The 24378-nt window shown below is 43.6% G+C and overlaps 2 protein-coding genes across 5 annotated transcripts in view; one reads left to right on the forward strand and one right to left on the reverse strand.

The window, feature by feature from the left end:
• Positions 1-24378, reverse strand: part of LOC138447439 (myomegalin-like) — a 66223-nt gene that overhangs the window by 996 nt on the left and 40849 nt on the right. For 3 of the 4 annotated variants that reach the window (XM_069603328.1, XM_069603319.1, XM_069603348.1), the window contains 6 exons: positions 14041-14191; positions 10130-10362; positions 8533-8584; positions 7309-7496; positions 2916-3149; positions 1172-1303 (listed from right to left, as the gene is read on the reverse strand). In XM_069603328.1, the coding sequence (XP_069459429.1) occupies positions 1172-1303; positions 2916-3149; positions 7309-7496; positions 8533-8584; positions 10130-10362; positions 14041-14162 (961 nt within the window). In that variant the 5' untranslated portion in view covers positions 14163-14191. Of the gene's footprint in view, positions 1-1171; positions 1304-2915; positions 3150-7308; positions 7497-8532; positions 8585-10129; positions 10363-14040; positions 14260-24378 lie in introns of all 4 variants that reach the window. The other variant, XM_069603339.1, reaches the window with a different exon arrangement.
• FCGR1A (Fc gamma receptor Ia) overlaps positions 17824-24378 on the forward strand; it is a 34690-nt gene continuing 28135 nt past the window's right edge. Inside the window, exon 1 of the mRNA XM_069603298.1 lies at positions 17824-18030. Within this exon, the coding sequence (XP_069459399.1) occupies positions 17970-18030 (61 nt within the window). The 5' untranslated portion in view covers positions 17824-17969. The remainder of the gene's footprint in view (positions 18031-24378) is intronic.

The raw sequence follows: 24378 nt of genomic DNA on the forward strand, positions 1-24378 counted from the left end.
GATCATGACAAGGGAGAACATTTGGGTAGAAAGTGTAGAAATACAGTCCATCTGCATGAGGGAGAGGAGGGTGGCAGGTGGCATCCAGTGACATGAAGGTGGGATTGGTTCTCCCTCTGCTGAGGGCACCATGGAAGCCTTGGCTCTACCATCTGACAGTCAGGTCATAAGCCCTCGGGGCAGCACCAAGTAGTCCCGGGAGATACAAGAATGGGCATCACATTAGATAGCTCTGAGGATGAGAACAGCTTTCCAGGTGGTGCAGTGGTAAAGAATCTGCCTGCCAATGTAGGAGGCACAGGTGATGCAGGTTGAGGCCCTGGATCAGGAAGATCCCCTGGAGCAGGAAATTGCAACCCACTATACAACATATTAGAAAGCAGAGACATTACTTTACCAACAAAGGTCCATCTAGTCAAAGCTATGGTTTTTCCAGTAGTCACTAATGTGTGGATGTGAGAGCTGGACCATAAAGAGGGCTGAGTACTGAAGAATGACGCTTTTGAACTGTGGTGTTAGAGAAGACTCTTGAGAATCCCTTGGACTACAAGGAGATCCAACCAGTCCATCCTAAAGGAAATCAGTCCTGAATATTCATTGGAAGGACTGATGCTGAAGCTGAACTCCAATACTTTGGCCACCTGATGCAAAGAGCTGATTCACTAGAAAAGATTCTGATGCTGGGAAAGACTGAAGGCAAGAAGAGAAGGGGGTGACAGAGGATGAGATGGTTGGATGGCATCACTGACTCAATGGACATGAGTTTGAGTAGGCTCTGAGAGTTGGTGATGGACAGGGAAGCCAGGGGTGCTGCAGTTCATGGGGTTGCAGAGAGTCAGATATGACTGAACTGAACTGAACTGAACCAGTATCCTTGCTTGGAGAATCCCATGGACAGAGGAGCCTGCTGGGCTACAGTCCATAGGGTCTCCAAGGAGTCGGACAGGACTGAGTGACTGAGCATGCATGAGAACTAGCCGTACCCAGGGCAAGCCATTGAGTGTCTTCATTTACAAAGTAGGGGCAAAAATGCCTGTCCTGCTTTCCTCTCTGGGCTGACTGTGAGGAAGAGCAGGGTAGTACACACCAGCGTCTTTATAGCTGCAAACCTACATGCCCTGTGAGGTCCCCAGATGTGGACAGAGCCGGGAGGTTTCAGTGTCCTTCCTACCTTTTCCTTGGCCAGCATCGCTGAGCACAAACTCCAGCCTCTCCCGCAGGCGGTCATTGATGAATACAGATTCCTCCAGGCGCTGGCGCAGGTTTTGGATCTCAATAAGATTCTTTTCCAGCAGGTCGGCCCCTGTTGCACACCACCAAGACATGGGAGAGGTAGGAAATGAGGAAGGCGGATCCCTCACGGGAGCCTCTGCAAGATCCCTGCCCATATCCATACTGCTGTCAACTTCCTCTGATCATCTCGGCACCCGGGAAGCATCAGGAAACTTTGTTTAAACCGGTCTTAGGCTTTCAATCCCGGAGAAGGCAATGGCAACCCACTCCAGTACTCTTGCCTGGAAAATCCCATGGATGGAGGAGCTTAGTGGGCTGCAGTCCATGGGGTCGCTAAGAATTGGATACGACTGAGCATCTTCACTTTTACTTTTCACTTTCATGTATTGAAGAAGGAAATGGCAACCCATTCCAGTGTTCTTGCCTGGAGAATCCCAGGGACAGGGGAGCCTCATGGGCTGCCGTCTATGAGACTGCACAGAGTCGGACAAGACTGAAGCAACTTAGCAGCAGCAGCAGCAGCAGCAGCAGCAGCAGCAGCAGCAGCAGCAGGCTTTCAATCCCAAGACAGCCCCCTGCTAGGAACTCCATGAGGCCTCCTCCCAGGGAGAAGTTGAATATATCTGAGGGAGATGGACCCTGGGCTGGTGAACAAGGGTGAGAAGCCACTAAAGTGCTCTTGGGAGGACTGGCCTAATAATGAGAAAGTGTGTCCACCTCCTTTGGTAGAAATCCAGAGGGCATCCCTCTCTACTTCAGACCTCTCTTATCCTACGATTCATGACTGAACAACTTTTAACATTCACCCAGGGAAAGAAACTAAGGCAAATGCTTTTGAAATTAGATCAGGCTATGAATAATGAGTGACATTGAATGTCTTCCTTGGGTGAAGAGTGACGGGAAGAGCCTGGGGAGGTGTCGCAACCTGAAGGAGGAATGAGAGAAGGGAACATTTTCAAGGATGGAAAAAGATGCAGAAAGAGGAGGGTAAAAAGATCAAAAATAGGCTTCACCAGGACATCTTGCTTACGGCTAGGTTTTTCCTCTGAGATTTTCAAATGTTGTTTTGTTATACTGTCTGCATACTGAAACCAAGCTGCTTCCAAGCAGTTCCTCCAGGGGTGCACCCCTAGCCACTGAGTGCCAGGAGGCCTGGCTCCAAACCCAATGGCAAAGAATGAGAAGCGGGACTGGCTTATAATTGTATACAAAGTGTGTGTGTCTTTCTCTGTGTATAGAAATGTGTGTATAGAAATAGTCTTCCATTCTGCAATAACTCTTGAGTTAAGAAGACTTACCTTCCCCTTGGAAGTCTGAACTTCGAATTCTAAAATAGTCCAAAAAATCTAGACCAAAAAGGTTATAGCACAGAAAAGAGGGAGCACACAAATGTGAGGGAACTCCTCCTCCTTGTAGAGTGCCTCAGAATGCCTTTGCCTTCCTTTATTCTCCTGCCCAGAGTGAGCCCCTAGCTAGTGGAAAGGAGAGAGGCACGTAGTAAGGATCAGCACTAAGCTGGGGCTTCATTCTCTGGCTGGCCCATGGGATACTGCCCCTTCATCTTCTCACCCACTTCTGGGAGCCAGGGTCTAACTGAGGAACAAAATACCCTCTGGCCAGGAAAGGAATGTGTCTTTTCTGTCAATGGCTGTATTTCACCAACTGCTCCTTTGTTATTTTACCAGAGGGCTTGGAGTTGGGCCGGTCCAAAGAGGAGGAGGAGGATAGGTTCCCGGAGGCATTCATCTTCTGAGGCTTCATCTCTTCCCATGGGTGATTGCTGCCGTGATGCCCAGGGTCTGGTGTCCCATTCTGCTCTGTGGTGCCACCCAAAGGATAGGAGGGCTGAGCAGATACAGCTTCTGAGTGGTTGCTGGGCAATGAAGCTGAATCAGCAGGAGTGGCTGGGCTGACATCTGTCCAGAAAGGAATATGAGCGAGAAACAAATGGGGAAGACAGAAATGAAGTGTTTTAACAATAATTATGCTGGGTTTAATAGTATCCTCCAAAAATTCATGTCTACCTGGAACCTAAGACTGTGACCTTATTTGAAAATAGAGTCTCTATACATTTAATTAGTTAAAAGGAGATGATATTGGATTAGGGTGGACCTTAAATCCAACATGACTGATGTCTATATAAGACGAGGAGAGGAAAAAAAAAAAAAAAGAAGAGGAGAGGAGACAGAGATAGGAGATTCACAGGGGAGAAGACCAGGTGACAATGGGGGCAGGGATTGGAGAGATGCATCTTTAAGGCAAAGGATGCTGCCCAAAACCATCAAGTCAGGAAGAGGCAAGAAAGAAGGGAGCATGGCTCTGCCTACTTGATTTCAGACTCCTGGTTTTCAGAACTGTGAGAGAACCAATTCTGTTGTTTTAAAACATCCAGTTTGTGATACTTTGTTACAAAAGCCTGAGAAAACTGACACAGCAATCCATGGAATGAAGACTAAGGTGAAAGACAGTGATCAGTCAATTGCTCAGTATCAGCTAAGAACTCATTTCCCAAGAACTATCAATTTAACCCCAAGGTTCCTGGCACTCCTGGCCTATGATATCAAGAAGCAGTTGCTAGATACAACGTCTGAGGGTCACAGTGCATACAGAGGAAAAGTACAGGGGCCTCTCTCCTCGTTCTAAGATCCTCAAATGCTGGAATGATCCCAGGGAGGTACTTCAGAAATGTCTCCTCCAATTGTAGGAATCACTGCCAATCTTAGAAGTCATGAGAGTAAGGACTCTCAAACTGGTCTGTGAACGTGTGATCTTCTCACCCAACAGTCTATGCTCTTGCCACCAAACAGCTGATAATCCTTCCTGAGCTTGTTCTGTATTGGGATTGTTGGTAGAAGATGAGGAAGAGAAAATGGCCTTTGCATTTGGCTGATGAGCAGCAAACCTAGACAGAGTGGCCTACTCCTGGTGGCTCCCACTACTCCTGCCTGAGTTGACTCTGGATGCCTTCTGAGGCTGAGGGGGTGTCTGAGAAAGGCAAGTGGTGATTTGCAATCCACCAGAATGGCTCATGAGAATGTAAAAAGAATTCTTAAGTATAGCTCAGATTGTCTGGCTCCTGTCCAAAGAATGACTGGGGTACAATATTTTTGCATAGGGGATTATAGAACCAAAAAAAAAAAGGTATCGTACAGCTCAATGATGCTATGAGAACATTTATATCATGTTTTTGCTGGTTCCCTTCAGACAAAAAACCAGGCTGGGTGACAGGGCCATAATTCAGAGAAAAGTTTAAAAGCCTTCTCCTTTCAAGGACAATTATCAAGGGCCACAGAACAGCCAGGTTTCTTCTCTGAGCTGGGTCAGACTGAGGTCTTATTTTCCTCAACCAAGCCAAATTCCTTTAGGGAACTGCTTACTTAAATCAGTATCCTTCCCTGACTTACACAATATAACATTGCTGTGAAATAAAGAGTAAGGTAGACTACGTTAAGCCTTTAGTTCAAGGCATAACTTAAAGTAGAAACTCAATCAAAATGTGATTCTTCATCTTTTTCCTTTATATCCCCTCCCCAGAAAATCAGCTTCCTCTCAGCCAAGGGCATACGAGGTTTCTAGTCGGTCAGCAACAGTGATCAGCATGTTCTTGTCCCATTCTTCCCTTGCCACACAACACAGGACACACGTCCTACACTGTACATGGAAAGCAGCAGAGACAAGCCTCCTGGGAGGGGAATTAAGTGTCACAGTGACACTGCCACACACCATTTGTGGCAATAGGAATTCTGGCCCCCAAAGAAGGAGTATTGATAAACCATTGCCCCTCTGAGAAAAATGATGACTTCAGGTGGGAAAAAGAAGGGCTTAGTTTCCTTCGGAAAAGACAGAGATAATAGAAAACAAGGCTGATACTTTCTGAGAGTGCCACCTCCGTGGTCACATCTCAAATGTGGCCATTCTAACAAGTAGTGGCAGGAATTGCAGCTAAGGAGAAGGTATGTTTGCCCTTTATCTGCTGTATCTCAGGGAAGCGTTGAGGTGGAACCAAGTGCCTCTGGGCAACTGAGTTCAAGGATGCACCACAAACTCCCATCAGCCATCTTGGACAATGTCATGTACCTAACAAGGACAGCCTACTCATTTATAGTGGGCTTCCCTGCTGGTTCAGTGGTAAAGAAGCCACCTGCAATGCAGGAGATATAAGAGAGCCAGGTTTGATCCCCGGGTGGAGAAGATCCCCTGGAGAAGGAAACGGCAACCCACTCCAGTATTCTTGCCTAGGAAATCCCATGGACAGAGGAGCCTGGAGGCCTAGAATCCATGGGGTCACAAGAGTCGGACAAGACTTAGTGACTAAACCACAACCAAAACCATTCATTTATAAATTCATGGGTGAAAGCATACGTGCATAGAGTCTTATCTTCTTTGCAGAGGCTAGGCCTTTGTGCTGGGCATAGGGGAAGAAAGAGTGGAATGGGGAAAACACTGGCTCCAGAAGCCTAGAGAAAGAGGTGTGCACAGGGGTGACTCCCTCCCGGCTTGGTCCGTGACTGCTCAGGCCGCAGTGCAGAGGGCACTCCAAGCTTTAGAGTCAGCCAGGATCACAGTCAATGTTACTCCAAGCTGGACTGCTTCAGTAAGTTTCCTGACCTCACTGGGCCTCAGTGTCCTTAGCTGTGGTGTAAAATCAAGATACCACCACTAATTTAAAAGGATTGTGTCCTGATTAAATGAGGCAGCATATATATAGTGATCAATAATATGAGCATAATAGATGCTCAATAAATGTGAATTTTCTGTCTTTCCTTGACTGCTATACTCAAGAGGAGACATGCTGCTTTGCTTCTCATGTAAAATGAGAAACAGGAATAGTTCCAGGTCAAAATCCATTATGGCTTATTCATGCCTCATTAGAAAAGACCCTGATGCTGGGAAAGATTGAAGGCGGGAGGAGAAGGGGAAGACAGAGGATGAGATGGTTGGATCGCATCACCAACTCAATGGACATGAGTTTGAGCAAGTTTCAGGAGATGTTGAAGGAGAGGGAAGCCCGGTGTGCTACAGATCATGGAGTTGCAAAGAGTTGGACACGACTGCGTGAATAAACAACAAAAACAACAACATGCCTAAAATATTCAGAAAAAATAAAAACAAACACATATAGCCAGGGACTAAGGATGGTTTCCTGGCCCCTGGTTGTTTACATCTGACTCTGTATGAGTCAGATGCTTTCCTCAGGAGGGAAAATAAAGGGAATGCTGAGCAGGAGAAAAATGAAGCCTTGATTTTAAACTTATTCTTAAACCAAAGCTACCCAAGGGCCCTCTTTGGGGAATTCTGGGGAGTGTCATGATGGTGATGGATTCAGTCAGTCCCAGTAACTGATGGTTTAGAGGATATTACAGCTGAATTATTAGAATGATGGGTGGGATCTGTAAATTCACAGATGATAGAGAATATTTAGTGGTGAATAAAAATAGGAAAAAGTAAAAAATATAAATGTAAAAATAAACAAATAATAGGAAAAAATGGGCTTCCCTGGAAGCTCAGATGGTGAAGAATCTGCCTGCAATGCAGGAGACCTGGGTTGGGAAGATCCCCTGGAGAAGGGAGTGCCTACATACTCCAGTATTCTTGCCTGGAGAATTCCATGGACAAAGGAGCCTGTTGGGCTACAGTCCATGAGGTTCCAGAGTTGGACCCTACTGAACGACTCACCCACACCCAAAAGAGAAACTGTGGCTGTTTACCCAAAGGAGTTCAGGATCAAAGGCCCAATGTTAATGACATTCTTGTCTGTGGTCTGAAAGGTGACATGACTGTGTTGCAGGTATGAGGGAGCAATTGTCCCCTCCCTTTCCCAACTCATGACCCCTCCCCTCAAATCCAGCACCATGTATGTGCCTGAGTCAGGGTCTGGTGGCTGATAAAGTGAGGCACTAGGAATGAAGAAAAGCTATCTGACACCCCTGAAGCCTGTGCTTGGCACTGAATCCCTGACCTGAGCTCAATCAGGCATGTCACAGTAGGTCTGCAGGATGTGGCTGCCACGATGCCTCCTCTTGGTCTAGACAAATAAGCAAGCGCCCAGAAACTGAAGGATGTCTGGGTACTTACTGGCCATGTCCACTGCAGGGCACACTTTCTGCTGATTGAGCAGCAGGTAGGTACTGCTAGGGGAGTGATGGGTGGTGGACTGGGCATGGCTGCTGGAGCACGTCTGGGGCCAAGTCTGCGGCTGGGCATCCTGCTGCGTCTGCAGGACTTCTGTCTTCTTACCCCTCTTCTGCCTCTCCCTTAGGATACTAGGAAGTAAGAAAGACAGAGGAAAAGTGAAAGTCACCCAAACATCACAGTTATACTGATCTGGGGGCTTAGAGGAGAGTCCCCAGGAGTCAAGGAGACTGTTCCTTCAGAGAAGCAGCCAAACAACCCATTTTCATTTGGGGGTAGAGAGTTGGGAGGCAGGGAGAACAACAGTGTCCAGTGCCTTGGCTACAAACATCCTGAGAAAGAGAGAAGACCCATCAGGCTCTTTAACACTTTGACAAGACACCCAGAGGCCCATAAAGAGTTCAACATACCGTGTGACATAATCCATTAAATAGTATTTGTGGTGACCCATTTAAAACTGCTTCCTGAGGCAATGCTCCCTTCTAGGTGTCTTGTACTTTTCAGACCTCCTTGGGCTTCCCTGGTGGCTCAGTTGGGAAAAAACCTGCCTGCGATATGGGAGACCTGGATTTGATTCCTGGGTTGGGGAGAGCCCCTGAATGAAGGGAATGGCTACCCACTCCGTTATTCTGGCCTGGAGAATTCCATGGACAGAGGAGCCTGGCGGGCTATAGTCCATGGGATCACAAAGGGCTGGACACAGAGTCAGACACAACTGAGTGAATTCTCCTTTCCCTAGTCATACATCATATAAATCTATGTCATATTTATAATATAAAACTTTTTTGTTTGAAAGAAATTTGTAGCCATTCAACTCTGCCAGTACTTGTTGGGTCACTCTTAAAGATTTCAGATATGATCTCACTCTAGGTTTTAAAGATCTAGGGGAGACCAGAGGTGATCCCTGGGAGGATGGGAGACTCCTAAGACTGGAGAATTAGGCTAAATTACTACATTACTAAATGAGTGAATATGAGCCTTGGAACTAGAAGAATAATAAACTAAAAAAAGGGAAATGAGACCACCTTGTCACTAAGGTACTAATGGTATAATCAGCTGTTCGGTTTTCATGGGGTGAGAGAGCTGCTGCTCCACTGATCTTCTGGTCCTTGCTCTGGATTCTTGACTAGATTTTATCTTTCATAGCCCCTGAAAATTTGGAGTTACCTGAGTCTCTGCAGCACCTGTTCTCTTTGCTTCTTCTTACTTATACCGTCATCTGAAAACCAAATTGAGAAAAGGAACAGTCTTACTTTAAACAGCTCTCATTTACCAAATACAAGCACACACTGGGTTCTCTCTCTGGGGTCAGAGACACATAGCTCCTTGATGCTCAAGTACAGGCTTCTCTGAATTTTTTCGGGAGACACTGGGTTGAGTGTTTAGAGAGCATGTCTGGCAAACTTTCCTGCTGCTACTGCTGCTAAGTCACTTCGGTCGTGTCCAACTCTGTGTGACCCCACAGACAGCAGCCCACCAGGCTCCGCCATCCCTGGGATTCTCCAGGCAAGAACACTGGAGTGGGCTGCCATTTCCTTCTCCAATGCATGAAAGTGAAAAGTGAAAGTGAAGTCGCTCAGTCATGTCTGACTCTTAGCGACCTCATGGACTGCAGCTACCAGGTTCCTCTGTCCATGGGATTTTCCAGGCAAGAGTACTGGAGTGGGTTGCCATTGCTTTCTCCTGAACCCACCTCAAAGATCATCAGTAACCTCTACTTGCTCTGCCCTGAGTCAGAGTAAAAAGTTGAAAATGTCTCTTTTCCCTCAGATCATGGGGTATTTGTCCAGCTGGCCTCTTGATCACCCCAGCCAGAGCCTCCCAGTCCTGCCATGGGGCAGGTTCCCAGTCCCGTGTCTGTGTGTCCCATCAGTTTTCATGCAGAACCTGTCTCCATAAAGGTAACAGCCACCCTGTCCCACCTCTGCATCTGCCATCAGGAGCCTGCACAATGGCCTCAAACCTGCTCTTACTATGTACCCTCAGGTCACTAGACAATATTCTATGTAACTGGCTTCTTAAATAATAAACATTCCCACAAAAGGTACTTATACATAGAGTGACTAAAGCATTCCCAGGGACTTCCCTGGCAGTCCAGTGGTTAAGACTTCACCTTCCAATGCAGGGGGTGCATATTCGATCCGTGGTCAGGGAACTAAGATCCCTCAGGCTTCATGATCAAAAACCCAAAACATACAAAAAAAAAATAGTATTCTAAACAATTCCCAAATCAGCACGATTCTCTTATCATTCTTTTCAAGTGCACTGATTAATATTGTTTATTTAATCCTAAGAACAATCATGCAAGAGTTAGGGGCTTGTATTATTTGATCTAAATTTTTTTAGGTGAGGAAACAGATATCAAAAGAAATATGAACATGTCCAGAACTAGCAACGAACACATACAGGCTAGAGCAGAAGTCTTTAGATTCCTAGTTTAGGACTCTTTTCACAGCAGCCAGCTGCCCCATTCCACCTCTCTTTCTACCAATTAGTTTCAGATACATGCTGTCACCCCCAGTGATGCCTCCTGCCGTAGCGGCCATACTCCACGAGACAGAGTAGCTGGCAATCATCACGGCATCCCCAACCCTGTGTGCCTCTCTGTTGCTTCTCACCAGCCAGCCCTGACTCTGCCATAGCCCCAAGATGGTGATTACAGGACAGGACACCAGATTGAAATGTCACTTGTGAATGAGTGCAGGTCTGGGAGTGTGAGTTGGGGAGGGACTAAGGGCCCTCCTGAGCCCTGGGCCTGGCTTACCTGTGTTGAACTTGCTGGCGAGGCTCTCTGCCAGCTGGCTGCTCTTGGCCAGCTGCTCACGGAAATGCTGTTCCATGTTATAGTCAATCTTCCTACTGCTGAGGAGCTCTTCAAAGGCCTTCACTGCGTTCTGAACATGTTGGATGAGAAGGGAAGAGACAGCCCTCCCAATCCTTATCTTTTCCCGCAGGTGGGTCAAATCTCGAGCCTGATCCTGGATCAAGGAATATTTCCTAAAGTGGGAAGTGGTAAGGGTAGAAAGGGGTGACTGATAGATTGTGGTGCTTCAGCAGAAGGTGCTTTGAGAATTTCACCAGTAGAGTCCCCACGCGGAACTCTAGCTGGTGTTTAGTGAAGGGAATGGGTAAAGCGAATGAAGGAAGGAAAATAAGAGAGTGTCTCTGGGTAAAAGATTCCTTCTAAGATCATCTTTTCCCCTGCTCCCATACTTCTAAAAATGGTTTTCAAGTTCTACTTTATCAATTAATTAATTAATTGAAGTATAATAACTTTACAATGCTGTGTTAGTTTCTGCTGCACAACAAGGTGAATCAGCTATGTGTATCATTTATCCCCTCCTTCTTGAGCCTCCCTCCCTCCCTTCTGGGTCATCACAGAGCACTGAGCTGAGCGGCCTGTGCTGTGAAGCAGCTTCCCACTAGCATCCATTTCACACGGTAATGTATATGTCAGTGCTACTCACTCAATTCGCCCCACCCTCTTCTTCCCACTCTGGGTCTACATGTCTGTTTTCGACATCTGCATCTTTATTCCTGCCCTGAAAATAGGTTCATCTGTACCATGTTTCTAGATTCCATATACGTGTGTTAATATACAATATTTGTTTTTCTGACTTACTTTACTCTGTATGACAGACTCTAGATCTGTCCATATCACTAAAAATGACCAAATGTCATTCCTTTATATGGCTGAGCAATGTTCTGTTGAACATATGTACCACATCTCTATCTATTCATCTGCCAGTGGGCATTTAGGCTGCTTCCATGTCTTGGCTATTGTAAACAGTGCTGCAATGAACATTGGGGTACTTGTCTTTTTGAGTTATGGTTTTCTCAGAGTATATGCCCCGTAGTGGGACTGTGGGGTCATATGGTAGTTTCATTTTTAGTTTCCTAAGACACGTCCATACTGTTTCTCCATAGTTGTTGTATCAGTTTACATTCCTACCAATACCGCGAGAAGGTTTTCTTTCCTGCACACCCTCTCCAGCATTTATTGTTTCTAGATTTTTTCATGATGGCCACTCTGACTAGTGTGAGGTAGTACCTTATTATAGCCTTGATTTACATTTCTCTAATAATGAGCAATGTTTAGCATCTTCTCATGTGTTTGTTGGCCATTTGTATGTCTTCTTTGGAGAAACATCTATTTAGGTCTTCTGCCCATTTTTCAATGACATCATTGTCATCATGGAACTGTCAATTAAAACAAAAGTAAGCTACTACTAAATGCAAATCCAAACTATAATAAGGTATCACCTCACACTGGTCAGAGTGGTCATCATGAAAAAAAATCTACAAACAGTAAGCTATTACTAGGGGCTTCCCTGGTGGCTCAGACAGTAAAGATTCTGCCTGCAATGTGGGAGACCTGGGTTTGATCCCTGGGTTGGGAAGATCCCCTGGAGAAGAGAATGGCTACCCACTCCAGTATTCTGGCCTGGAGAATTCCATGGACTATAAAGTCCATGGGGTCACAAAGAGTCGGACATGATTGAGTAGCTTTTACTTTCACTAAGCTACTACTATACATCTGTTAGAATGGTGACCGTACAGAACACTGACAATACTAAATGCTGGTGAAGATGTGAAGCAACAGATACTCTCATTTATAGCCGGTAGGAATGCAAAATGTTATTTATAGCTATCTTTGAAGACAGCTTGACAGTTTCTTACAAAATTAAACATATTCCTACATATGACCCAGTAACTGCATCCCTCACTATTTACCCAAATTAGATGAAAATTTATGTCCACATCAAAATCTGCACACAATGTTTACAGCAGCTTTATTAATAATTGCGAAAACTTGGAAGCAACCAAGATGTTCCTCAGTAGGTGAACAGATAAATAGACTGTGGTAAATCCATGAAATGAAATATTTTTTGGTTCTTAAAAGAAATGTGCAGTCAAACTATTAAAAGACATGGAGGAATCTTAAATGCATATTACTAAGTGAAAGAAACCCATCTGAAAAAGCTACATCGCATATGATTGCAACTATATGACATTCTGGAAAAGCCAAAACTGTAGTGACAGTAAAAAGGCCACTGGTTGCCAGGGATTAGAAGGCAGAGAAGGATGAGTAGGTGGAGCACAGAGTACTTTTAGGGCAGTGAACACTCATTCTATATGATACTGTAACGATGGATGCATGTCATTATACTTATGTCAAAACCCATAGAATGTACAAGACCAAGAATGAACCCGAACGTAAACTGTTGACTTTGAGTGATAATGATTTTCATCGACTGCAACAAATATCAACAAATACACCACTATGGTACATGTTGATACTAGGGGAAGAGGCTATGTATGTGCAGGGACAAGGATAGGTAGATGGGGACTCTCTGTACTTTCCGCTCAATTTTGCTCTAAACTTCCTGTTCTAAAAACAAAGTCTATTTTTAAAAAAGAACAATTGTGAGAATATAAAAATTTTTAATGCATTTGACAAAGTGGGTGGAGGCTTTGTGAACTGAGAGCCCAGTATTTTGATATTATTTCTGCCAAAGTCCACTGTACAACTGTGAGCAAGCAACTATATCTTTGGGCCTTGGTGTTCTCAGTTCTAAAATATTTCTCGTTATTTTAGCTCTAACATTTTCTGGGTCAGTGAAATTTAAGTGTTACATATTAACAGAGATTCAATGGAGTATGAAGCAAAACCTGAACCACCTTCAAAGCTGATCCTCAACCACTAAGCAAGTTAGTGATGATTTAGTATTTCAGTAACTGATGCTCACAGGTAATTATATAATAGATTAATTCTATACTAATTGAATGTCTTTGAAAAGTTTCAGGAAAATGGCCATTAAAGACAGACTGACAAATCTAGTGATCAGGCCATTCCTGGGCAATTTTGTAAGCTTATTTTTGAAATTGAGCTAATCACACTGTAGTGCATACAGAAATGGAAATATAAGATTGTACTCATGGAAGTTATATAATGTCATAAACTGATGGTACCTCAATAAAAAAAAAAGTTTAAAAAATTAAGCTTATACAAATTGCTATTCTAGAAACCAGGGATGTGAGCTTCTGAAGAGAATGGAGTAGAGATGGAGGAGGCTCTGTATAATTCCACCTCTTCAGCACTAATATGGGTCAACTTTTCACCATCAACACAGATGAGGTAATAGGAGATTCTTATGTGCTTCCATCAATGCAGAAAAGAGACACCACTCACATGACCAGAAGGGCTCCATGAAATCTCAAGTATCCATGAGATCATATATTTGGTGTATATATGTATTGTCAGGCTTCCCTGGTGGCTCAGTGGTAAAGAAACTGCCTACCAATGCAGGAGATGCAAAAGACTCAGGTTTGAATCCTGGTCGGGAAGATCCCCTGGAGAAGGAAATGGCAACCCACCCCAGTATTCTTGCCTGGGAAATCCCATGGACAGAAGAGCCTGGCGGGCTACAGTGCATGGGGTTGCGGAAGAGTCAGACACAACTTGGTGACTATTCAACAACAACATGCATTGTTAATTAGAATAAAACCAAACTTCTCTGAATAATATAAAGTAATTATAATAAAAATACTATAGACTTTTCTCTAAAGAATTTCCAGGCTGGTCTTAAGAGCAAGCCCTACAGTTAAGGCACATAGTTTGCATACAGACCCTGAAAGCTGCTATAACAGTCTCTGAAACACAGAGTCCCTTACTCGCTGTAGGACATAGAGGAGAATCCAGCTTTCTCAGGCTGAGTCTTCGGCTCATTCACCCTCCTCTCAGAAGGCCGCTTCTTCTCCAAGGGCTGATGCATCCCAGGCTTCAGTTGGAGCATTTTCTCACAAAGAAACCTCTTGCTGCCTCCTTCAAAAGGAAAGAGAGAAGAAACGCATCTGGGTATCCACAATGACTAGCCTCTCCTCCACATCTACCTAGAGGAATCAAAACAAAATAATGGTTTAAAGAGGTTGGACTATAAGAAGGGTCCCCCAGGAGCATAAAAATCACAAGAGCAGAAGCTACAAGGAAGTAAACAATGAAACCTACAAGGTGCTCCATTGAAGAGTTCTTTATCAGCCATGAGAACCATGGTGATCCACTGGGATTGAGAAAAGCTGCAGCAAGTAGGGGCAGATGCTGCCATTAGGAGGAAGGGGAGGGTTCAGAGAAATTTTAGCATTAAAAACAAGCAAACAATGAAGTAAACACATGAAAACAAGTGGGCTTTAAACTGGGCTAGAGGAAGAGTATTTTTGAGTCTTACAGTTGAGACAAAGTTCCTCGTGAGTGTCCCCTCAGAAACCAGCAAGCCTTTCTATCATCCCTAACTTCTGACAACTATGTGGGCAGAAACAAAGTTTGAGATGTCAGAGTTCAAATCTCAGTAACTGGGACTCAACGATAGCACCATGATAAGAGTATCTGGTGGCAAATTGTAATCATACATAGATTGTGGAGGTAGTTACAAAACCCCGGGAAGCCTTGCCTCCTGATGGCCTGCCACACTCAACACAAGGCTGTTTCTTTCTGGTTGTTTCTATCAATAAAGACCACTTCTCTCACCAGCCAGTTTTAATATCTGTGTATTCTTTTGCTGATAGTACCAACCAATCACTCTTGCCTCATAGCTCAGTTGGTAAAGAATCTGCCTGCAATGCAGGAGACCCTCATTCGATTCCAGGGTTGGGAAATTCCACAAGCCATGTGGTGTGGCCTAAATCAATAAATATTTTTTTAAGAGAAAACACCAAACAATAATATTTTCTCAACACCTTTTATTTTCTTGAAGACAATTTCAATGAAAACAACTCTTGCAGCTTTTCTTAAATGAGTTTTTTAAGACTTCTAGTGATTCTTACCATTTCTCTTTGGGAACTCTCCAGATTTTGCTTTTTAATATTCTTCTAAGAGCACAGTAATCAAAAGCTGGAGTTTATATTCTGACTAATAAAATTAGCATAACAATTTTCCATTAATCATAATCTTTTAATTCCATAATTATTAATATATCCCAAAGCAAAGCAATGTTGGGTTTCTTTCCCTTGAAGTAGGGATATATGCAGGGGGTTTCACTTAACAAGAAGTCAGTTTTAACTTTCCAAACTACCACTCTCACCCAACTTTGCTATTTACAGATGATTGTTTTTGCTTAAAAAAAAAAACAACTGTACAAACATTATACTACTAATGTCTGTTTTCAATTGAATTCTGGATCTACAATTACTTTCCACTTTATCATGGCCCTTAAAATATTTTATCTCCTTTAACATAATTAATGGATGCTTCATGTTGGTGCTGATTTAAAAAATCTAACATATTTATTTATTCTTTCACTTTATTTAATAGAGTTGCCTGGGCTGCCAAAAAGCCTATTGAAAATGGCCCTTGACAGAACCCAGTAAGATCTAGGCCATAGCAACTGGACTTGAGATGGTACAAACCAGGCTGGTACAGGTGTATGGTAATGTATAATGTGCTGCTTTTCATTAGGAATCACTAATATTCTAGCATCAACATTAGAGGGTATTCAATGTGCAAAGTAGATCAAAAGATAAGAAATTCTCATGGTCCTCACTTCAACAGTTTAATTTACCCATCAGAAAGGAGAGTCATAGCTATGAAACAGAAAGAGGTGTTAAAATTTTTTAATACCACAGGCTAACACCACCTAGCATCTGTGTGACAGTGGTTCATTATAAGCAACCTTGTTACTATTTTCTTTTTGGGGTGGGCAGTACTTATCTGTTTTTAAATTGATGTATAGTTGGCCACTTGATGCAAAGAGCAGACTCATTGGAAAAGACCTTGATGCTGGGAAAGACTGATGACAAAAGGAGATGTGTGTTAGTCACTCAGGTCATGTCTCACTCTGCAACCCTGTCAGGCTCCTCTGTCCATGGGATTCTCCAGGCAAGAATACTGGAGTGGGTTGCCAATTCCTTCTTCAGAGGATCTTCCCAATCCAGAGATCAAACCCGTGTCTCCTGCATTGTAGGCAGACACTTTACCATCTGAGCTAGGAGGTGGCAAAGGATGAGATGGTCAGATAGCATCATCAACTCAAAGGACATGAATTTGAGCAAACTCCAATAGATAGCGGAGGGCAGAGGAGCCCAGTATGCTGCAGTCCATGGAGTCGCAGTGTCAGATACCACTTAGAGACTGAAAAACAACATTATTATAGTTTTGAACAGTAATATTTGATTTACTTACATATTAAACCTATTCAATGTTCTTCAATCCATGTCCTTCATTTCCATGTTTCTCTTGGGATCACTTAGTGAAAGTAAAAGTGTCCCACTCTTTGGGATCCCATGGATTGAAGCCCTCTCCAGGCTCCTCTGTCCATGGAATTCTCCGGGCAAGAATACTGGAGTGGGGCACCATTCCCCTTCTCCAGGGCATCTGCCTGGCCCAGGGATTGAACCTGAGTCTCTTGCATTGCAGGCAGATTATTTACTGTCTGAGCCACCAGGGAAACCTCTGGGATCACCTAACTTCTGCCCAAAAAACTACTACTATTTCCTCTAGTGAAGGTATGCTGCTTATCTGGAAAGGCCTTTATTTCACCTTCCTTTTGAAGGATATTTTGTCAGGGACTAAATTGTTGATTGGAAATTATAGTATTTTAGTTCTTTAATAATGAATACAACGTGAATTTTTTTTCTTTTGGACATTTCTATGATGTTTCTGTTTGCCTTTGATTTTCGGCAGTTTCACAGCCATGTACCTAGATGTGGCTCTCATTTTTATCCTGTTTGGAGTTGGTAGAATTTCTTATATATTTGGCTTCCTAGCTCATCAGTTATTTTTTTCACTGACTGTTACATTTTATAAAATTGTTTTCAATTCACATTCTATCTCCTACCATGTGGGACTTTGCCCTTTATAACATGATCTATGTTCTTGTTATTAAATTTATTTTTAGTTGAAGAATACTTGCTTTACAATATTGGTTTGATTTTTGCCAGACATCAATATGAATCAGCCATAGGTGTATATATGTCCCCTCCCTCTTGAACCTCCTTTCCACCTTCCACCCCTCTGGGTTGTTACAGAGTTCCACTTTGAGTTCTGAGTCACACAGCAAATTTCCATTGCCTATTTATTTTATGTTTTTCCAGTAGTCAAGTATGGATGTGAGAGTTGCTCTATAAAGAAAGCTGAGTGCCGAAGAACTGATTTGGGAAAGATTGAAGGCAGGAGGAGAAGGGGATGACAGAAAATGAAATGGTTGGATGGCATCACAGACTCAATGGACATGAGTTTGAGTAAACCCCGGGAGTTGGTGATAGACAGGGAGGCCTGGCGTGCTGCAGTCCATGGGGTCGCAAAGAGCCTGACCTGACTAAGTGACTGGACTGAACTGAACTGAATTCCACATCCCTGACCCCAAGAGATTACCCAAAGTGCTGCTACTTTCCCCCCCCCTCTTTAGCATCTGCCCTCTACCTAGCTTCTCAGCCTCTTGTTCCTTGCCAAGACTTGGCAAATGCCCTGAGGGGCAAAGGCAGAGAATTAGTTTCCTTCCAATGAGCCTCTCTCTAGAACTGGCTCTGTGTGTCCTGACTGCACTGGTAGTTTTCCAAAGACTTCAAATATAATTCCTTTAAATCAGATTTTATCTACTTGTTTTCAGAGTATGCGCTGGTTTGCTACAGATACTCCATTCACAACTGAAAGAGGAAATCTACAATTTCCAGGTAAATTAAATTTTCCTACTTTGATTCCTTAAGAACAACAAAAAATAAGGGGTCACTGATACATACTTGGATTTTTCTTATATTTGGGTAAGTCTGATTTGGCTCCTGCATTGCAGGTGGGTCGGGGCTTCCCTAGTGGCTCAGTGGTAAAGAATCCCCCTGCAATGCAGGAGATTCAGGTTCCATCCCTGGGTTGGGAAGATCCCCTGCAGAAGGGAAATGACAACCCACTTCAGTATTCTTGCCTGGGAAATCCCATCGACAGAGGAGTTAGCAGGCTACAGTCCCTGGGGTTGTAAAAGAGTCAGACATTACTTAACGACTAAACAACAAGTCTGGTTGTATACTAAAAGCACTTCCTAGAATCATGTGCAAAGATTTTCTACCATGAGCTGAAAAATCATTATGCCTGCATAGAAGTCCAAGAATATGATGAAGTTTGCTCCAGTTCCTTGCTGAGCCGTCTGCACTTCAGTTAGATCACTATCAAACCTTGCCAGTAACCAGTTTTCCAGTACTGGTCACTAATATGTGGGAGAAGAGGCCAACCAAACCATTCAGTTCAGTTCAGTTCAGTGGCTCAGTCGTGTCCGACTCTTTTCGACCCCATGAATCGCAGCACGCCAGGCCTCCCTGTCTATCACCAACTCCTGCAGTTCACTCAAACTCATGTCCATCGAGTCAGTGATGCCATCCAGCCATCTCATCCTCTGTCGTCCTCTTCTCCTCCTGCCCCCAATCCCTCCCAGCATCAGAGTCTTTTCCAATGAGTCAACTCTTCGCACGAGGTGGCCAAAGTACTGGAGTTTCAGCTTTAGCATCATTCCTTCCAAAAAACACCCAGGACTGATCTCCTTTAGAATGGACTGGTTGGATCTCCTTGCAGTCCAAGGGACTCTCAAGAGTCTTCTCCAACACCACACTTCAAAAGCATCAATTCTTCTGTGCTCAGCTTTCTTCACAGTCCAACTCTCACATCCATAAGTGACTACTGGAAAAACCATATCCTTGACTAGACAGACCTTTGTTGGTAAAGTAATGTCTCTGCTTTTGAATATGCTATCTAGGTTGGTCATAACTTTTCTTCTAAGGAGTAAGCGTCTTTTAATTTCATGGCTGCAGTCACCATCTGCAGTGATTTTGGAGCCCCCCAAAATAAAGTCTGACACTGTTTCCACTGTTTCCCCATCTATTTCCCATGAAGTGATGGGACCGGATGTCATGATCTTCGTTTTCTGAATGTTGAACTTTAAGCCAGCTTTTTCACTCTCCTCTTTTACTTTCATCAAGAGGCTTTTTAGCTCCTCTTCACTTTCTGCCGTAAGGGTGGTGTCATCTGCATATCTGAGGTTATTGATATTTCTCCCGGCAATCTTGATTCCAGCTTGTGTTTCTTCCAGTCCGGCGTTTCTCATGATGTACTCTGCATAGAAGTTAAATAAGCAGGGTGACAATATACAGCTTTGACGTATTCCTTTTCCTGTTTGGATCCAGTCTGTTGTTCCATGTCCAGTTCTAACTGTTGCTTCCTGACCTGCATATAGGTTTCTCAAGAGGCAGGTCAGGTGGTCTGATATTCCCATCTCTTTCAGAATTTTCCACAGTTTATTGTGATCCACACAGTCAAAGGCTTTGGCATAGTCAATAAAGCAGAACTGGATGTTTTTCTGGAACTCTCTTGCTTTTTCCATGAGCCAGCAGATGTTGGCAATTTGATCTCTGGTTTTTCTGCCTTTTCTAAAACCAGCTTGAACATCTGGAAGTTCACAGTTCACATACTGCTGAAGTCTGGCTTGGAGAATTTTGAGCATTACTTTACTAACCTGTGAGATGAGTGCAATTGTGCGGTAGTGTGAGCATTCTTTGGCATTGCCTTTGTTTGGGATTGGAATGAAAACTGACCTTTTCCAGTAGACATCCTTAATTTATTCCTGGGAATGTTGAAAGTCAGCAGTGGTATAGTTAGAAGTGGAAATAAAAGGCTTAATAATAATAACAAAAATAACATCTTTCTTGGAGCTTTACTGTGTGACCAGCACCGTTCCTCAGTGCTTTACTATGTAATAATTTACTAAGTCCACATAACAGCTCTGAAACGTAGTGTAGGATTTTATCACCCTCTTGTTGCAGAGGAAAACACTGAGGCAGTAAAAGGCCGAGCTAACCTTTTAAGGGTCCCACCACTACGATGATGAGACCCAGCACTCAGACCCAGGCAGAACCCTTCTCCTTGGCCATCATGCTCAGTGAGAAGGCTTCACTAAGATTTGCATCTCTTCCTTCTTGTTCTACCTCCAAGATTTCAAAGGAAAAAAGAAGACTGAAAGGAAGGCTTATGAAACATTTAGTCCCAATTAACAAAATAAGGAAGAGAAGAAAGTAAATAAAAACCATTTAATCTACCCCCAAACAGAATACATGGGTCCAGAGATGATGTGATCATGTCTCCCAACCAGAAGTGTTTATGGGTCTTCATTCTCCTGGTCTGAACAAGGGAGTTCCCTAGAGAGGCTCCTAGGAAAAAAGGTGAACAGGGTCTTTTATGTTCAAAGGGTGGAGGGGACAGCTGAGCACCTCTTCTTGACTTAGAGAAGAGAGAGTGCTCCTAAAGGGACAAGGAGGAGGGAGAATATCCCATAAAAAATGAGACAAATTCATGCTTTTCTAAGTTCATTAATGACATAACCCTTTCATATTTAGCCATATCCATGTACCTTTACTGGGGCTTCCCTAGTGGCTCAGTGGTAAAGAACCCACCTGCCAATGGAGAGAGACAGGAGAGGTAGGTTCCATTCCTGGGTCACGATGATCCCCTGGAGAAGGAAATGGCAACCCACTCCAGTATTCTTGCCTTGAAAATTCTATGGACAGAGGAGCCTGGCAGGCTGCAGTCCATGGGGGTCGCAGAGTCAGACACAACTGAGTGACTAAGCATGCAAGTGTACCTTTATCATTGAAAACTTAATGCTTTCTTTACAGTGATTCACATTTTTTTCTTCCTCTACTTTTTTGCTTGTTAGGTCATTTAACACGTCTTTGTTTATTTTCAAGTCCTTGTTTAACAGTCCAGCATCAAGGCCACCTGAGAGTTGTCTTTTTTGTTGTTGTTCAGACGCTGTCATGTCCAACTCTTTGCAACCCCACAGACTGCAGCATGCCAGGCTCCCCTGTCCTTTACTATCTCCCAGAGTTTGCGCAAATTCATGTCCATAAATTGGTCATCCCTTTTTCTTTTGATTATATGTCACTTTTTGCTTCCCTGTGCCTCCAGTAACTTATTAATATGTGTCAGACAGTGTGTTTGACAGTATAGAGACAGAAGTAAATATTTACTCTGCAGTATGAATATGAAAGAAGCAACAGTTAGAACCCTGTATGGAACAACTGATTGGTTCAAGATTGAGAAAGGTGTAAGACAGGTTGTCTGCTGTCACCCTGTTAGTTTAACCTATATGCTGAGCACATCATAAGAAATGCCAGGCTGGATGAGTTACAAGCTGGAATCAAGATAGGTGGGAGAAATATCAACAAACTCAGATATGTGGATGATACCGCTCTAATGGCAGAAATTGAAGAGGAACTGATGCGAAGGGCTGACTCATTTGAAAAGACCCTGATGCTGGAAAAGATTGAGAGCAGGAGGAGAAGGGGATGACAGAGGATGAGATGGTTGGATGGTATCACCGACTCAACGGACATGGGTTTGGGCAAACTCCGGGAGTTGGTGATAGACAGGGAGGCCTGGCGTGCTGCGGTTCATGGGGTTGCAGAGAGTCAGACACAACTGGGTGACTGAACAACAACAATAATGAACATGCAAAGAAGTACAGGAAAACAACAGAAAGGGTAAGACTAGAGATCTATTCAAGAAAACTGGAAATATCAAAGGAATATTTCATCCAAGGATGGGCATAATAAAGGACAGAAATGGTAAAGACCTAATAGAAGCAGAAGAGATCAAGACGAGATGGAAAGAATACACAGAAGAACTGTATAAAAAAGGTCTTAATGACTCAGATAACCATGACGGTGCAGTCTCTCACTCAGAGCCAGACATTCCAGAGTGTGAAGTCAAGTGGGCCTTAGGAAGCACTGCTGCCAATAAAGCTAGTGGAGATGATGGAATTCCAGCAGAGCTATTTAAAATCCTAAAAGATGATGCTATTAAAGTGCTACAGTCAATATGTCAGTAAATTTGAAAAGCCCAGCAGTGGCTGCAGGACTGGAAAAGATCAATCTTCATCCCAATTCCCAAGAAGGGCAGTACTAAAGAATGTTCAAACCACCAGACAATTGCACTCATCTCCTATGCTAGTTAAGTTATGCTCAAAATCCTCCAAGCTGGGCTTCAGCACTATGTGAACCGAAAACTTTCAGATGTTCCAGCTGAGTTTAGAAAAGGCAGAGGAACCAGAGATCAAGTTGCCAGCATTTGCTGGATAACAGAGAAAGCAAGATGCAACAGTTAGAACTCTGTATGGAACAACCGATTGGTTCAGGATTGAGAAAGGAGTATGACAAGCCTGTTTATTATCGCCCTGTTTATTTAACTTATACACAGAGCACATCATGCAAAATGCTGGGCTAGATGAGTCACAGGCTGGAATCAAGATCACTGGGAGAAATATCAACAACCTCAGATATACAGATGATACCTCTCTAATGGCAGAAAGTGAAAAGGAATTAAAGAGCCTCTTGATGAGTGTGAAGGAGGAGAGTGAAAAAGCTGGCTTAAAACTCAGTATTAAAAAAATAAAGATCATGGCATCTGGTTCCATCACTTCATGGCAAATACAAGGGGAAAAGGTGGAAGCAGTGACAGATTTCCTATTTTTGGACTCTAAGATCACTGCAGATGGTGACTGCAGCCATGAAATTAGAAGAGGATTGTTTCTTGGCAGGAAAGCTATGACAAATCTAAACAGTGTATTAAAAAGCAAAGACATCTCTTTGCTGACAAAGGTCTGCATAGTCAAGGCTATGGTCTTTCCAGTAATCATGTACAGATATGCTGCTGTTGCTGCTGCTGCTAAGTCGCTTCAGTCGGGTCCGACTCTGTGCGACCCCATAGACAGCAGCCCACCAGGCTCCGCCATCCCTGGGATTCTCCAGGCAAGAACACTGGAGTGGGTTGCCATTTCCTTCTCCAATGCATGAAAGTGAAAAGTGAAAGTGAAGTTGCTCAGTCATGTCTGACTCCTAGCGACCCCATGGACTGCAGCCCACCAGGCTCCTCCATCCATGGGATTTTCCAGGCAAGAGTACTGGAGTGGGGTGCCATTTACAGAAGACCAAAAGGCACATGAGCAGATGCTCAACATTGCTAATTATTAGAGACATACAAATCAAAACTACAATATCACTTCACACTAGTCCGAATGGCCATCATAAAAAAATCTACAAATAAAAAATTGCTGGAAAGAGTGTGGAGAAAAGGGAACCCTCCTCTACTGTTGGCAGGAATGTAAATTGGTACAGCCACTATGGAGAACAGTATGGAGGTTCCTTAAAAAGCTAAAAATAGAGTTACCATAAGACCCTACAATCCCACTCTTAGGCATATCAGTTCAGTTCAGTCACTCAGTCATGTCCGCCTCTCTGCGACCCCATGAACTGCAGCACGCCAGGCCTCCCTGTCCATCACCAACTCCCGGAGTCCACTCAAACCCATGTCCATTGAGTTGGTGATGCCATCCAATCATCTCATCCTCTGTCGTCTCCTTCTCCTCCTGCCCTCAATCTTTCCCAGCATCAGGGTCTTTTCAAATGAGGCAGCTCTTTCCATCAGGTGGCCAAAGTATTGGAGTTTCAGCTTCAACATCAGTCCTTCCAATGAACACCCAGGACTGATCTCCTTTAGGATGGACTGGTTGGATCTCCTTGCAGTCCAGGGGACTCTCAAGAGTCTTCTCCAACACCACAGTTCAAAAGCATCAATTCTTTGGTGCTCAGCTTTCTTTATAATCCAACTCTTACATCCATACATGATTACTGGAAAAACTATAGCCTTGACTAGACAGACTTTTGTTGACAAAGTAATGTCTCTTGCTTTTTAATATGCTATCTAGGTTGGTCATAACTTTCCTTCCAAGGAGTAAGCGTCTTTTAATTTCATGGCTGCAATCACCATCTGCAGGGATTTTGGAGCCCCCAAAAATAAAGTCAGTCACTGTTTCCACTGTTTCCCCATTTGCCATGAAGTGATGGAATTTTCTGAATGTTGAGTTTTAAGCCAACTTTTCACTCTTCTCTTTCATCAAGAGGTTCTTTAGTTCTTCTTTACTTTCTGCCATAAGGGTGGTGTCATCTGGGTATCTGAGGTTATTGATATTTCTCCCAGCAATCTTG

This window comes from Ovis canadensis, chromosome 1 (genome assembly GCF_042477335.2).
Source record: "Ovis canadensis isolate MfBH-ARS-UI-01 breed Bighorn chromosome 1, ARS-UI_OviCan_v2, whole genome shotgun sequence".
Lineage (NCBI taxonomy): Eukaryota > Metazoa > Chordata > Mammalia > Artiodactyla > Bovidae > Ovis > Ovis canadensis.